The sequence below is a fragment of the Cibotium barometz genome, chromosome 15, assembly GCF_041138505.1.
Source record: "Cibotium barometz isolate CiBa-2024 chromosome 15, ASM4113850v1, whole genome shotgun sequence".
In the NCBI taxonomy this organism is placed as follows: Eukaryota; Viridiplantae; Streptophyta; class Polypodiopsida; order Cyatheales; family Cibotiaceae; genus Cibotium; species Cibotium barometz.
Window position 1 is genome coordinate 6,886,478 of NC_141060.1, and position 14,293 is coordinate 6,900,770.

Sequence of the window (14,293 nt, forward strand, 5' to 3'; positions counted from 1 at the left end):
CTTTAGAACAATGAGCAACTTGCTCTCTTGCTGCTATCATAACTTCTTCTAATGGCTGCTTTAAAAAAAGTACCATTAGCAAATTTTGGGGACGATGGTTGCCCCACTTGCATTTACCATGCGTCAATAAACAATTGAGAACAAAAATTGCCACTTGCAGTTTTACTTCATTGTTCTCTTACGAGTAGTAAATGGCTGCCACTTGCACTTGCCATTACTATTCTAAGACATGGAGAACCACTAGCATTTACCACATGTCTTATGTCTCATCAAAGAAACAACGCTTGCCATTCAAATTTTTACTATTGGCATAAACTTTGACCATATCTTTGATCCTAGTTTCTTTCTTTCAACTCCACCAGGTAGAAACTTTATTAACAATTGAGCTCACTTACTTTAGAAGTAGACTCAGCAAAAGTACTTCTACTTGAAGATACACATGATTGAGTTACTTGCTCTAGATAGTAACACTTTGCGTGTTAAACCCTTCAAAGTCACAATACACAACTAGCATATGTATGCTCATAATTTCACTCAACTTCCCTTTGCTGACAAAATCTTTGGTAGATCATAGATCTTTATACATTGAGACTAGGATCTGAATTGTTTTTTTCCCTCCAAAATAGAGATTGGTAACAAGATTTGTGTAACCTTATTTCGGCCAATTTCTTTTTACTGACATCTCAAGGGACTGACTCCTCCATGGGTGGCAAGCTAAGATGCCTCTGTCATCTGAGTTTAAACAACTGAACAAGGGACTAACCCGAGATGGGTGACATACTAGGATGCCTTTTGCATGTTAGTCTAAAAAGGGACTAAGTATGTACTGGGTGGCCATGAACAATCCACCTTGACCGACATCTTTTTATACCCTAAGGTAGCCATATGCACAATCTACCTTTAAATTGTCACCATAACCATGTTTGATTGTCTCAATGGGTGTTCCACGTATAACACCTTTATTTAACTAAAAGGAACAGTTTATAGACCTTGTCTCTTTGCTTCCTCTAGTCCAAGATAGCTAATTAACAACTAACCTTGTTTGAGTGTGCACACTGCAAACACACTCTTGTCTATTTTGATTTCTTGAACAAATGAATGCCTATCTTCTGTGTGGTGGAGGTTGTTAGCAGTCACCTCATGTCTGTACCGTGTTACTCAGTAGGGAGTGAGGGCCTGTGTTGTGGGTGTGCCCTCTCGGTTAGGAGCTTTCTCCACTTCTCCTCATTGTCCATGTTTTTTCCCAGTTTTGCTAGGAGTATGGGGACTGTTTATGCTGGCCGATCTGATCTGTCACTGGCCGACTTGATCTTGTGTCTGGCTGATTGCTTTTATGCTGGCCGACTGGACGACATATTCCAGTCGGGGGCTGTCGGCCCAATTGCTACTAGCCGACTGGCTGCCCTCCTTGTATATATAGCATGCCCTGGTCCCCCACTCAGTTTGTATCGGATATACAGTGTATATAGTAGAGTTTATACCACCCTCTCCTCTTTCATTTTTGTACTTCTGCTCTCATTACTTTGTCTCATTTCCGCTGCCCATTTTGACATGGTATTAGAGCCCCAGGTGGCTTGAAGATTCTGAGACGATGAGAGCATTCGGGACTGCTGTGTTTTGGTGCTGATTGGAATATTGTTGGGCTGTAGCCTGTTCGGGATGGGGAAAAGGAGGTAGAAGGCGGCATCACTACTGGACAGCCACTTTGCATTTATTTGCAGCCTCTTCTTCATTTTTTTTTCCCACCCACCCTCCCTTACACAAGACCAAGTAAACCCCCGAGATGGTAGATTTGCTCAAGATGGCAGAGAAACATGTGAAGATCCCCACCCTTCCGACGTTCCCAGTGGACCGATAGTTGGACGGGACCAACTATGGCATCTGGAAGGTAATGATGGAGTCTGTCTTGGAGTCTTATGATTTGGCTGGTTTCATTGTGGTTGGAGTTCGAAGGCCAGAGTTGGAGGAGCTTTGCGAGTGATGAATCCTGCAAAGTCTTCGACGATGCGAGAGCACATGAACATACTCTAGGCTCTTCAGTAGGAGGTTCTTCAGGCTAGGAAGGAGATATCTTCAGAGGATATGGCCATCACTTTGCTGTCTCATCTTACCCCTGAGTACTCAGCTTTCTATTCTTCTTTGATTACCAGTGGGAGGCTCAACACCATTATATGGGAGGAGCTTGTGCCAATGGTTTTGGACCAAGAAGAGTGGTTTACGAACCCTCCACAGGACGGAGGTTCTGAGGCTTTGATTGGCCAGCGGTCGAAAGGCCGCAACAACAACAACAACAACAACAAGGGCAAAAGGAAGTCTTCTGAGAAGATGCCCCACTGAGAGCATGATGCTTTGAAGGCCGAGCGGACCTACAACCATTGTGGCCAGAAGGGTCACTATTGGAGGAAATGTCCTCAGCGGAGCACTGAGAAAGGTACTGATTCCTTAGTTGCAGGTGCAAAGATTCCAGCTTTTGTGCGCTTGGAGGTTATGGACATTGGAGCTTCATCTTGTTCGAGCAAGGAGGCAGTTGGTCTCACCGCTAGGGATACTCGGGAGTGGATTCTAGATAGTGGTGCTTCCAGGTAGATGACTTCTTCCCGAGAGTTATTACAGGATTTTCGAAGGCAGAAAGGTCACATCTTTATTGGTGACAAATCTACTATCCCGATTCATAGTGAGGGCAAGTTAGAGATCATTCCTGATGGCAGAGGGGGAAGCATTCCTCCCGGGTTCTTTATGTTCCATCTCTTGGTTTTCACTTTTTGTTAGTGCATGAGGTTTGCAAGATTGGGATGCGGGTGGCATTTGATGAGCATTTTGTTGCTCTCCGGGACAAAGCAACATGCCAGGTTGTTTGGGAAGGCGGCGTGGAGGATGGGATTTATAAACTCTTAGCACTCTCTTCTCTTACAGGTACTTAGCTCGGTGATTTGTGGCATTTCCGTTTTGGCTACTTGAATGTGGATGCGCTGCGGCGGGCTTTTTGGGACCGGATGGTGGATGGCTTGCCAGATGTTGGCAGCAAGCAGGGACACTGCAGTTGTTGTATCCGTGGGAAGCAACACATGGAGTCTTTTCCGAAGCAGGCTACTAGGCGGGCTTCGAAACCATTGGAGTTGGTAGCACTGACTTGTGTGGACCTATGCGAACCTCGTCTTTGGGAGGCTATTTGTATTTCATGCTGCTTGTGGATGATTGTAGCAGGTTCACATGGGTTTATTTTCTCTCATAGAAGGACCAAGCCTTTGCTTGGTTCAAGGATTGGCATGTTATGGTGGAAAAGGAGTATGGATTGTAGGTGAAGATTGTTCGGACTGACAAAGGAGGGGAGTTTTCTTCTAATGCTTTTGTGCGGTTTTGTGCGGAGCATGGCATCAAGTGGGAGCTGGATAATACAGGGTCACCTTCAGAGAATGGAGTAGTCGAACGAAAGAACAAGATCGCGGTGGAGATGGTGAGGACGATGTTGCAGCATCGTGATCTTCCTCGTCCACTTTGAGGAGAGGCTGTGGCTATCCTCAACCGATCTCCGATGACTTCAATACCCAAGATGACTCCATTTGAGGCTTATTTTGGTAGGAAATGATTCCTAGGCTATTGTTCCATCCAGCCAGCCTCAGTCAGTTGTAGAGGTTGAGCCCGAAGTTAGAGAGGAGCCGCAGCAGCAAGCAGGATGCTCCACATTCTGTTCGAGTTCCAAAGTGGTTGTTGAACAGCATTTGGGAGGCAGGTGTTACGAAGTATTCCTCCGAGTGGACCACGGAGAATGGACCTTGAAGATTGCACAGAGTTTGTGATAAAAGTCAATCAGAGGCGCTTTTACATGTAAACTATGCATTGATGTCTCGTATCATTCAAGGCAAAGAGCCTACTTCAGTTAAGGAAGCTCTTTCCTAGGAGACTTGGAGGAAAGCCATGCAAGTGGAACTTGAAGCCATAGAGAAGAATAAAACTTGGGAGTTGGTTCCAGGGCTATCAAAACGGTCAGTTCATTGGTGTCAAGTGGGTCTACAAGACCAAGTATACGTCTGATGGGTCGGTGGACAAGCACAAGGCCAGACTTGTGGCTAAGGGCTATGCTCAGCGACCAGGCATCGACTATGAGGACACTTTTGCACCAACAGCTAGGATGACCACGATTCGGACAGTTGTTGCTCTTGCCTCTTCTCAGTAGTGGCCGGTGTATGAGATGTAAAATCTACATTGCTGAATGTGACTTGCAAGAGGAGGTGTATGTTGAGCAACCTCTAGGCTTTGAGATTCCAAGATCAAAAGGTATGGTTTACATGTTACGGAAGGCCTTGTATGGTCTTAAACAGGCTCTTAGGACTCGGAACCAGAAGATCGATTCTTTCTTTCTTAGAAAGGGTTTCCAGAGATGAGTTGTAGATTCGAACTTGTATTTCTTTCGGGAACGCGGTATGGTCACCTTGATTATCCTCTATGTGGATGATCTTATTCTCATTGGCGGTTATGTGGAGCACATAGCTGTGACGAAGGTTGCCTTGTCAAAGGAGTTTGAGATGAGGGATTTAGGCTAACTCCATTTCTTTTTGGGATTGGAGATTTGGCAGACCCAGAGGGTTTCTCAGTAGCGCTATGTTCATGAGTTGCTGGAGGCCTTTGGGATGGAGAATTGCAAGCCTATTTCATCTCTGATGGACCCGAATACCAAACTTACAGTTCATGATCCTTGTGAGTAGGTTGATGCCTCCTTGTATCGGAAGCTTGTTGGTTCATTGATTTGGTTGCTGAACACCAGATTGGACTTGAGTTTTCCAGTGGGGCTATTGAGCTCATTTATGCAGACACCTTTGAAGACTCATTGCGACGCAGGCTTGCGGATCTTGCAGTATCTCTACAAGGTATGAAGGATCTTGGCCTCTTTTATAACACTGGAGGGGGGACGAAGGACGGAGTCAGTCTCCGACTTGCTGTCGGCCAGCAACAAAGGACTCACCTGACTTGATGCAAGTCGTCTGTCGACCAATCAACAAATACAAGCCGATAACCGTCTTGTCCTTCTAGGGGTGCTTCTGCATTCTCGAGCTTGGCTAATGCCCTAACCCTAATGTTTATTTGTTGCCTGGAAAGCTGCCATGTCCATGCGTGCACAATATCTTCTTAAGAATGGAAAAAGGTCGAAAGCTCTGAAACGATAACTTTTGCATCGCTTGGCCACGTGTTTCAACCTTTACTTCATAATCTTGAGATATACCCAATCTCCTTCCGAGAAGATCACATCCCTTCTGTCCTTGTTGGCTTGTCAAGTATAGGCCTCTTGTGCTTTAGCCAACCTTTCCTTCACAGATAACAGAATCTTTTGGTAAGACTTCGTCAATATGTTAGCTTCAGGCACTGAGGACAACGTCCTAGTCAAAAAAGACTAGAGCGGTCTTCCAAATGCTGTCTCATATGGAGTCCTAGCAATAGCTGAAGAAAAAGAGTCATTCAAAATAGCTTGAACTAAAGGCATAAATTGTTTCCACTTACCTTGTTGATTGTGGATATAACAATTGAGTACGTCGAACGCCAATCGATTGTAAATCTCTGTTTGGTCTTCCGTCTGTGGCATTAGCATTATCATCCATCTCATGGGAGGTCACAAGGGGCTTTTGGCTGGCAACAGCCTTTGTGCATTAGTCGGCCAGGGGCTCCAGGAAGGGCAGCATGGTGTGGGTAGAACAAGAAGACCATCGCAGCATTTAATCCAGTATTTTGTCAAGGGTTTTGTCCATGCAATAGGCAGACAGCCCTAGTGTTGGCCAGCTGGCATCCCACAGTCATATATAAACATAAATTAGTATTCAACAATTTCAGTCAGTAGATCAATATCATCCAATCATAGCATCAAGTAGAATAATGTAGGAAAGGGCTAGGTTACCCCTATGGGACTGACCATGGGCTTGAATCATGTACAAGCATTAGTTACCTTTTTGTACCATAGTAATAAAGAAAACCTGACACCTAATCTCTCTCTTCTTCTCTCTCCTCTCTGTCTTAATCGTATGTTCATTAGCATCAATGTTCTTAATCACGCTTAGGGCTGTGGATCAGTATAGCAAGGCTTTTGCGCATGCAACAACCTAATTCCAAGTACCAAATTCCACGGAATCCGCGTACTTATGCTTCATCTCCTTTAGTCCTGTACTAGCGAGATCTATCCGTGTGGATTGGATGTGGGACAAGATTCCTTTCCTGCTCTTTCGATGCTTGAGGACCTGTATCACCACGAGGATCCCCCGATCATAGACTGAGTAGTTTTTTGTGGCAAGAATCACAACTTACGGGACATGTAAGCGATTGGATGCCCTTTCTGTTGCTGTAAGACTGCTCCAATAGCGACATTACTCGCATCGGTGATCACCTAGAATGCATCATCCCATGAGGCTAGTGTTAAGCAAGGAGCCTTAAATAATGCAACCTTAAGGTCCTTGAAAGGTTGTAATCCTGAAGAGGTTGTGTGAATATGCTGCCTCCGAGTCTTGACACCTTTGAGAAGATCAGTGAGAGCTGTTGAGATGTCAGAAATTTTGTCAACGTGGGTGGAATGTGTTTGGCAAATGCCCACAAATGATCAAATATCATAAGCGGTTTTTGGGATCTCCCAGTTAAGGATTTCAACCACCTTTGTGGGATCTAATCAGATGCCTTCGGGTCATGATGTATCCAAGGTAATGAATCTCGAATAGATAAAACTTTGATTTTTTCTCATTGACATACAACTCATTACTTTCTAGTAATTTCATCACTTTCTTGACATCAATGTGGTGTTGCTCTTCTATAGTTGAAAAAATTAGTATGTCATCCAAGAAGATGAAAACACACTTGCCGATCAAGTCCTTGAACACCTGCATCATCATGTGGTCAAATGTAGTTGGGTCGTTTGTCAGGGTTCAATTTGGAGACTTTTTCCACATCTAACTCCCTACTAGCAACAAAATAAGCCTCAAATTGATGAATCCATGAGTTGGGGTCAAGTTTACCATTATACTTACTAAAATTCATCCTTTCATGAAGGTGAGTCGAGGAAGTTGTCGGTATTGTCCTTGCGTCGAGAGCTACAAGGAACCGCTCGTGCTCCACGTTCGTCTTTGTTTCTCCAGTGCGGCAGCGCGAGCTATCGCCTACGTTTGAAGCTCTAACTCTCGTACCTGTAAATCATGTAAAGAACGGGATTGCTGTGTTAACTCCACAATGGAGCTAGCTGAGGTAGAGATTTGGGAAGGGATCTTGGTGATAACTGGTGGAAGAAGAAGGGGGGGGGGGGGGGGGGGGGGGGGGGGATAAGGTATCCGCTTCTCCAAGGCATGTATCACAGCCTTGCACTCTGGCATTTGTTCCCCTTGGTGTGCTATGATGCGCGAAGATTCCTAGAGCATGGCAGTCATATCACCATTGGCAACTTGGCTTCTTGATAAAGTCGTCGTAGAAGAAACAGTTTCTTTAGGGGTCTGGTGTTCTCTCTCATCATGAGATTTCACCATAGTGGGAGTGGTCAAGTTTTTCCTTGACAGCAAATAAACCATTCACTGTGTGTGGGAGACGCTTCTGGTTGCTTCTAGAGGCTGTAAACCAACCATCCTTTGAGGGACAGGAGTCTACCAGCGTTTAAAACCCAGACGCATACGCGACTTTTTTTTTCTTGGCCGAATCTCTTCACCAAAAGGCAAAGCTCTTATACCACTGTAACAGACATGGCTATACTTTGATAATGAATATTCAGCACCTTGGTTCTTGACAATAGCACAATGTAACGGATAAGAGTGCGAGATGATGATGATGATATTTTATCGTCCACAAGAGGCCAAATAGTGACCTATGGGACCAAAAAGTGATACAGAGTCTCCACCCTAGGGAGGGGGAGGGTAGTGTGGCAATCAAGTAGATTCTGACAATGCTGAAAGGACAATGCTGAAAAAGGACTCGTGCGTAAGTCCCGAGCCTTCGGGGATGAGCTTGTAGTAGTTGCAAAAGACTAGTACAACCCTCTAATAAATGGGGAAACTGAAGTCGGATGTGAGTATAAGCTGGGCAAACAATCAAGAAGTGTTCTTTATCCTCAACTACATAGGTGCCACATAGGGTGCAGATGCGGTTTTCAACTACAACTCCTCCCCATACACCACTTTCAATACTAGGTTGTGAGAGTGGGTACGTAATTGTGTTATGGCCCTGCGAGATCCTGCTGACATGGGTATGCTGAGGTAAGGCTGAGTACATTCAGGTGGCGGTTTTCTATAGGTCACCCAACACTCTGGATTGATATGAGTGATATAGTATTGTAGCTTAGCTACTTTCTTTCCTTTCTTTCCATCCTTCCATGTGGCTTTTAATGCATCAAGTAGCTGTGTGCTGACATTCACGTAACACATGAAACCATCCTTTAGTGTCCAACACCCATCCCGATATAGAATCTTGCTTTTGATCGTTTTTTGTAGTTTGTACCCTTCTTTCCAAGCAAGTATAGGTAGTCTGTACTCTTCAAGATTGCGGATCTTTGTGATATAGATATAAGTTCTTTCCAATGCCATCAGCTCAAGTGGTCTACGCCCTATTTCGAAAAGCATGATCGCATAAGGGGTAGGGGCCTTTATCCCTAGGTGCCGACGTAGAAACATCTTATGTACCTTCTCAATGTCATTCCATGTGGATTGTGATATACTTCCTCCCCAAACTTCCACTTCATAGAGCGCAAGACTCGAGTAACCAATGCATCAAATAAAGCAGCTTAGACATGCCATCCACGAGTATCACTTTTGTTGCATTGGTTCTCAAACATATAATAGCTTGCCCACCCAACTTCCAATCTATGCTCAATACATAACCCCCATTTGTGTGTGGCTGGCACATCAATACCCAAGTACTTGAACGTTTGCACTACCTCTATTGGCTGTCCCATATATGTGAAAATTGGCATAACATTGAGAAAGAAAGAAAGAAAGAAAGTTGTATTAACATCTTCAAAAGGTTGAAATGACCTATGAGACGAAAATGTTACATCATGTCCATGGAATACATCATCATGGTACTGAAAATAAAACTCTGAGAGAGAGAGAGAGAGAGAAATGAAATGTTATATTAACGTCTTCAAAAGGCCATAATGACCTATGAGACCAAAAGTTACATCATGGTGGATCTGATACAATGTCTGGATAAAAAACCCCAGAAAATGAAAAATAAAGATGATACTACTGGCACCTAGAAAATGAAACTGGAATTGGAAGGTACACTATGGAGGTACCTCCATCTCATAATATGTGCCGCATCGGACACTGGCGGATCTCCTCAATATCCTCTGTGGTGAGCACCCTGACTGGGTGTCTCGCATGCCTCGCAAGAGAGAGAGAGAGAGAGAGAGAGAGAGATTTGACAAGTACACAAGATAGGGTCCCATATTTCCTCTGAAGGGTCCCCACCAAGGGCTGGTGTATTTGCTTTATTGAATGTTGTAAACAACTGACTTCTTGGAGACCTTCCTTGGCTGGAAAACAACAGCCTGAAGATGCCGATTCTTGACCTTCAAATTCGCCTTGCGTTAGCCTTTCCTTTGGCTGTCTTGGCCCTTGGAGTGCTTTTGTTGGAGGGGGGCCTTTTTTTAGTCCAAATTTTAATTAGGAAAATTTGGACTCAAAAAAGGTTCTCTTAAGAGCCTTCTCTCTTCCATGAATGAAGGAAAAGTGTAAATATATATACATATTGTCACATGCATTTGCACTTGGATGCCACGTAGACATCTCTCTACAGCATAGAGAGAGAGAGAGAGAGAGAGAGAGAGAGAGAGAGAGAGAGAGAGAAAGAAAGCTGTATTAACGTTTACTAGAGGCCGAACTCGACCTATGAGACAAATCAATGTACAACTGTCAATGTCTTCTGGATGTCCAGAAAAAAAAGGACAAAATGAACATGAAATAAACTATGAAAGTATTGAGCTAGTGGGGAGGTGTGATGGATGGAGCACTACTGCTAGAGGCTCAGTATGCAACCTATATGCGCAGGGTATACAAGAATGCAATGCAGATCTGTCTAGCTCCAACCAGTACCATAATGGGGGTGTTTGTTTGTCTTTTGTTTGTCAGACTTTGGAAGGTCGAGCATATAGGCTACAACATCCATGGGTTGGTGTTGTCAATCGATCTCAAGCAGATATCAACAAAAGTGTTGACATGATCGCTGCGAGACGAAGAGAACGAGAATACTTTGCAACTAGCCCTGATTATAAGCATCTGGGGAGTCGCATGGGATCGGAGTATTTGGGGCAGATGCTTTCGAAGGTGTGATACTACTGACTTTTGATAGACTTCTATGACATTAAAAGGCTTGGTTCATTCTGGAAGAGTTTAAACTAGTTCTTAACTATTTTATAATGCTTTGTCCTACAGCATTTGGAGTCTGTAATCAAGTCACGTATTCCAGGCATTCAAATGCTTGTCAATAAAGCCATTGATGAGCTGGAATCGGAGCTGCAAAGCCTTGGTAGACCAATTGCAACTGACCCTGGGGTAAGCAACTCATTCAAGTTGGTGTATCTCTCTCTCTCTCTCTCTTGTATATAAAGAGAGTCAAATCTTATGTTAGCTGCTTGATTCAAAAAGTCTGTGAAAGGGTAAAATTAGGGTTGGTTGTATCCCTTGCAGATTGGATCTTACTGCTTTTGGCATGTATGCAGGCCCAACTTTACTCCATCTTGGAACTGTGCCGAGCTTTTGATCAAGTTTTCAAGGAGCATTTGGATGGAGTGTAAGTTCTGAATCAACTGTTTGAGCAATCTGTATGACAGGATGAATGATAAGTTTTATAAATTAACAGCTCCAAATCCAACAATGAATGCAACTTTTATTGCAGGCGACCAGGTGGTGAGAAGATTTATGGTGTGTTTGACAACCAGTTCCCGGCAGCACTTAAGAAACTACCCTTTGATAGGCACCTTTCCATTCAAAATGTACGAAAGCTTATCAATGAAGCTGATGGCTATCAGCCACATCTAATTGCTCCAGAGCAGGGATATAGACGCCTTATTGAGGGCTCCTTAACCCTTATCAGGGGACCCGCAGAAGCTGTTGTAGATGCTGTAAGGCCTCTCTTTTCTTGATCTGTTTTGTGTCCATGTTTGTGAAGAAGTTGTGCATGTAGTATTGTTCCTTTCAAGTATAGATTTGAAATTGGAGACAAATCTTCACAAAGCATTGTTTTCTCCATCCTTACAATGCAAAGATCAGCTTTTAAGTAGTTTGCAACACTTATTCCATGCAGGTGCATTTTATTCTAAAGGAACTTGTGAGAAAGTCAGTGGGAGAAACTCAAGTAATTTTCCATCAAAGCTATTCTTAATATAATCATCACAGTCTGGGAGTGCTGAACCTAGGTTCAAAATGCAGGAGCTGAGACAGTTCCCAACACTGCAAGCAGAAGTAGGTGCCGCGGCCATAGCTGCACTGGAGAGATTTCGTGATGACAGCAAAAAGACATCTCTCAGATTGGTTGACATGGAGAACAGCTACTTGACTGTGGAGTTCTTCCGGAAGCTTCCCCAAGAGATAGAAAAGGGGGGAAATCCTGCAGCATCATCCATAGATCGCTACGGCGATGGGCATCTCCGACGCATAGGTGAGATTTTTTGGAAACCCTCATATTGTCCTTAATTACATACATATGCACTTTTTTCCAAGCCTCTCAAACCGCATAGGCTCTGAATGGTCTACGTGTTCAAGGGAGCTCTTTCTCAACCCCATGTTGGTATGTATATGTTCTATCAAGTGATGGTGTGTGCCTACTGCACTGATTTCAGGAGGCAATGTATCAACTTACGTAAACATGGTGTGTGAGACGTTGAGGAACTCAATACCAAAAGCTGTTGTGCATTGTCAAGTCCGGGAAGCCAAGAGGACCCTCTTAGACACCTTTTTTGCAGAACTGGGGAAGAAAGAGGTATCCATGCTCTCTACTAATAGGCTTTTCTTTGAATGGATTTGTAGCTTATTTTACATGATTTTGGAAGCAATGCACCATCAACTAGCTGCTCTAGACATGGCAATATTGTCTACATAATTTTAATGCTTTTTTGGAAATTTGAACAGGGTAAGCAACTTGGAAGGTTGCTGGATGAAGATCCAGCTGTGATGGAGCGGAGATCTGCGTGTGCAAAGAGATTGGAGCTTTACAGAAGTGCACGCACCGAAATTGATTCCGTCGCATGGGCAAAATGAGCACACATTTATTATCATGTATAGTTTTGGCCTTCTGATACTTTCCTACCACCCATTATTTGAGCATTGTGAAATCCGATTGCAAGCAAGACTATGATCTCCTTGATGCTCCGATAACTAATAAGGATGTATCAATACACGCGCACACACACATGCACAGACCCGTGCTGAGAGAGAGAGAGAGAGAGAGAGATTTGTAAGTGCGCCATTTATCAATCAACATGTTATACAAGGTTATAAATATCTTGGCCCCTTTACAAATAGATGAAAGAATTTTATTTCAACCACATTTAATTTGTTGGAAACATGTGAACTTGGTGGCAGTGGAAGCTCATCAGTACTAGGTCTCCTTTGTGCCTATCTGTATGTATGCCTATGTCTGTTGGCTAGTTTGATCATCACTCTTCAGTCTGTGTCCTTGATTATTTTCTACATCATCTTATATTGTTGAAGTAATCGTGTTCCTTTGAGAAAATCAAACAAACAGAATTCAGCTGCATTGTAAATCTAATTGATGAACCAAATTCTTTGGATCCTACTAGGCATGATCATAAGGTGATGTTTGTTTTTGGAGGTTGTAGGCCTCTGAAATAAATGACTTGTTTTTTTTGCCTGTCATTCAAGTACATGGTCATCAACGTTGAGCTCATCATTAATGCATCAAATTTCATATGGTTCATGAGATTTGCTGCTGAATGTTATTTGTTGTATGCCCTATACTTCATATGGCTGATTTCTAGTTGCATCTTGGCACTCCATCTCCTCAAATCTCTTAATATATTTCCTTATTATGAGACTCCCATTGGCATTGTTTCTCATTTCTCATTTCCAAGTTGAATCTTTGGCTCTCAAAATCACTTTTTGGATAGGTGAAGATGGTCTCTTTAATGCAATTTTTTTTTGTCACAAAACAATTTGGCCCATGATATCTGATTACATTGGCAAAATATAGCTTGGACAAAGGGTGGGGAAATTATCACTTGGCCATCATAAGTATTTGCCAAGACAACAAAAAATTGTTTTGAGTGTCCAACGATGACTTAAGCTATCCACACAATTTAGTGCTTCCCTTGGAACAAATTGGGTAGATATAGATGCACGCTTTAGTGCTATAATTGGATTAAGATAGGTGGGGAATGGCCCAACAACTCCACACAGCTAGAAAGAGCCTTTCTAACTAGCCAATCATTAGAAAAAGCCACCCATCAAAATACACTTGCCCAACCTCTGTAAAGCAGTTTTGTTAGGAGGGCATATCTAGTGAACTTGTAGGTGGTGGGAATAATAAAACACTTAGTATTTCAGTGCTTCTCCAAACTTTAGAGAGAGCTATGCTTAGAGTCTCAATAATTTATAAATTGGTGTTAATTTGGAAACATTGGGTACTTAATCCAATCATATGCAGGAGGCCATCATGCATGAGGTGAGGTTGTCCTTCTCTTTGTTTGTGGTGAGCACACTAAGCACATGCTTTGTCTCATTGGTTAATATGGTTTTTTCTGTCTGACCTATTATAAGGTGTTTTCCATGTGAATGGACGCTTAACTTTTGTAAGACGACACTGGAACATATAAAGCAACCTTACTATGCGCTTGATGTCAAATAGGGAAAGTTTACGGACTTAGTGTACATACTTGCTTAAGACTAGTAATAGAGATCGGATCATTTTTTAGTTTGGTCGATCTAGTGTGAAAACTATTCAAGACAATAATCAATATACAATCATTTCCTTACAATAGTTTTCTTGTGAGCCTTTCTTCTTCCCTCTTCTTGCTTGCTTGATGGATGCATGATAAATAGGTTTGATTGTAGGTTTTCTTTTTGCAATAGTTTTTGTTCTTTCCTTGCTCTCATGAGAGAGAACCACCACCAAGATGGATCTCTTCTTACCTCCATCTAGGTATTGAGAGCTCTCTCTTTATCCCTTTGGCAACAGGAGCCTTCCGGTGTGACAACTGAGTGAGGACGCGATGAACGAGCTAGTGCACTCGTAATGGGAAGTTACATTTGTGTCTTAAAGGCAAGACCCAACGTCACATGCTTCGACAAAGCTAACGTAAGCTCTTGATTTGAACATATTTGGCGTT

General features: G+C 43.0%; 1 protein-coding gene across 1 annotated transcript in view; it reads left to right on the top strand.

The window, feature by feature from the left end:
• The window catches only part of LOC147630903 (phragmoplastin DRP1E-like), a 73,691-nt gene extending 61,198 nt beyond the window's left edge, over positions 1-12,493 (top strand). Inside the window, exons 9-16 of the mRNA XM_086809280.1 lie at positions 10,080-10,274; positions 10,383-10,502; positions 10,670-10,740; positions 10,846-11,071; positions 11,254-11,304; positions 11,379-11,607; positions 11,789-11,928; positions 12,078-12,493. Of these exons, the coding sequence (XP_086665406.1) occupies positions 10,080-10,274; positions 10,383-10,502; positions 10,670-10,740; positions 10,846-11,071; positions 11,254-11,304; positions 11,379-11,607; positions 11,789-11,928; positions 12,078-12,206 (1,161 nt within the window). The 3' untranslated portion in view covers positions 12,207-12,493. The remainder of the gene's footprint in view (positions 1-10,079; positions 10,275-10,382; positions 10,503-10,669; positions 10,741-10,845; positions 11,072-11,253; positions 11,305-11,378; positions 11,608-11,788; positions 11,929-12,077) is intronic.
• The last annotated feature ends 1,800 nt before the right edge of the window (positions 12,494-14,293 follow it).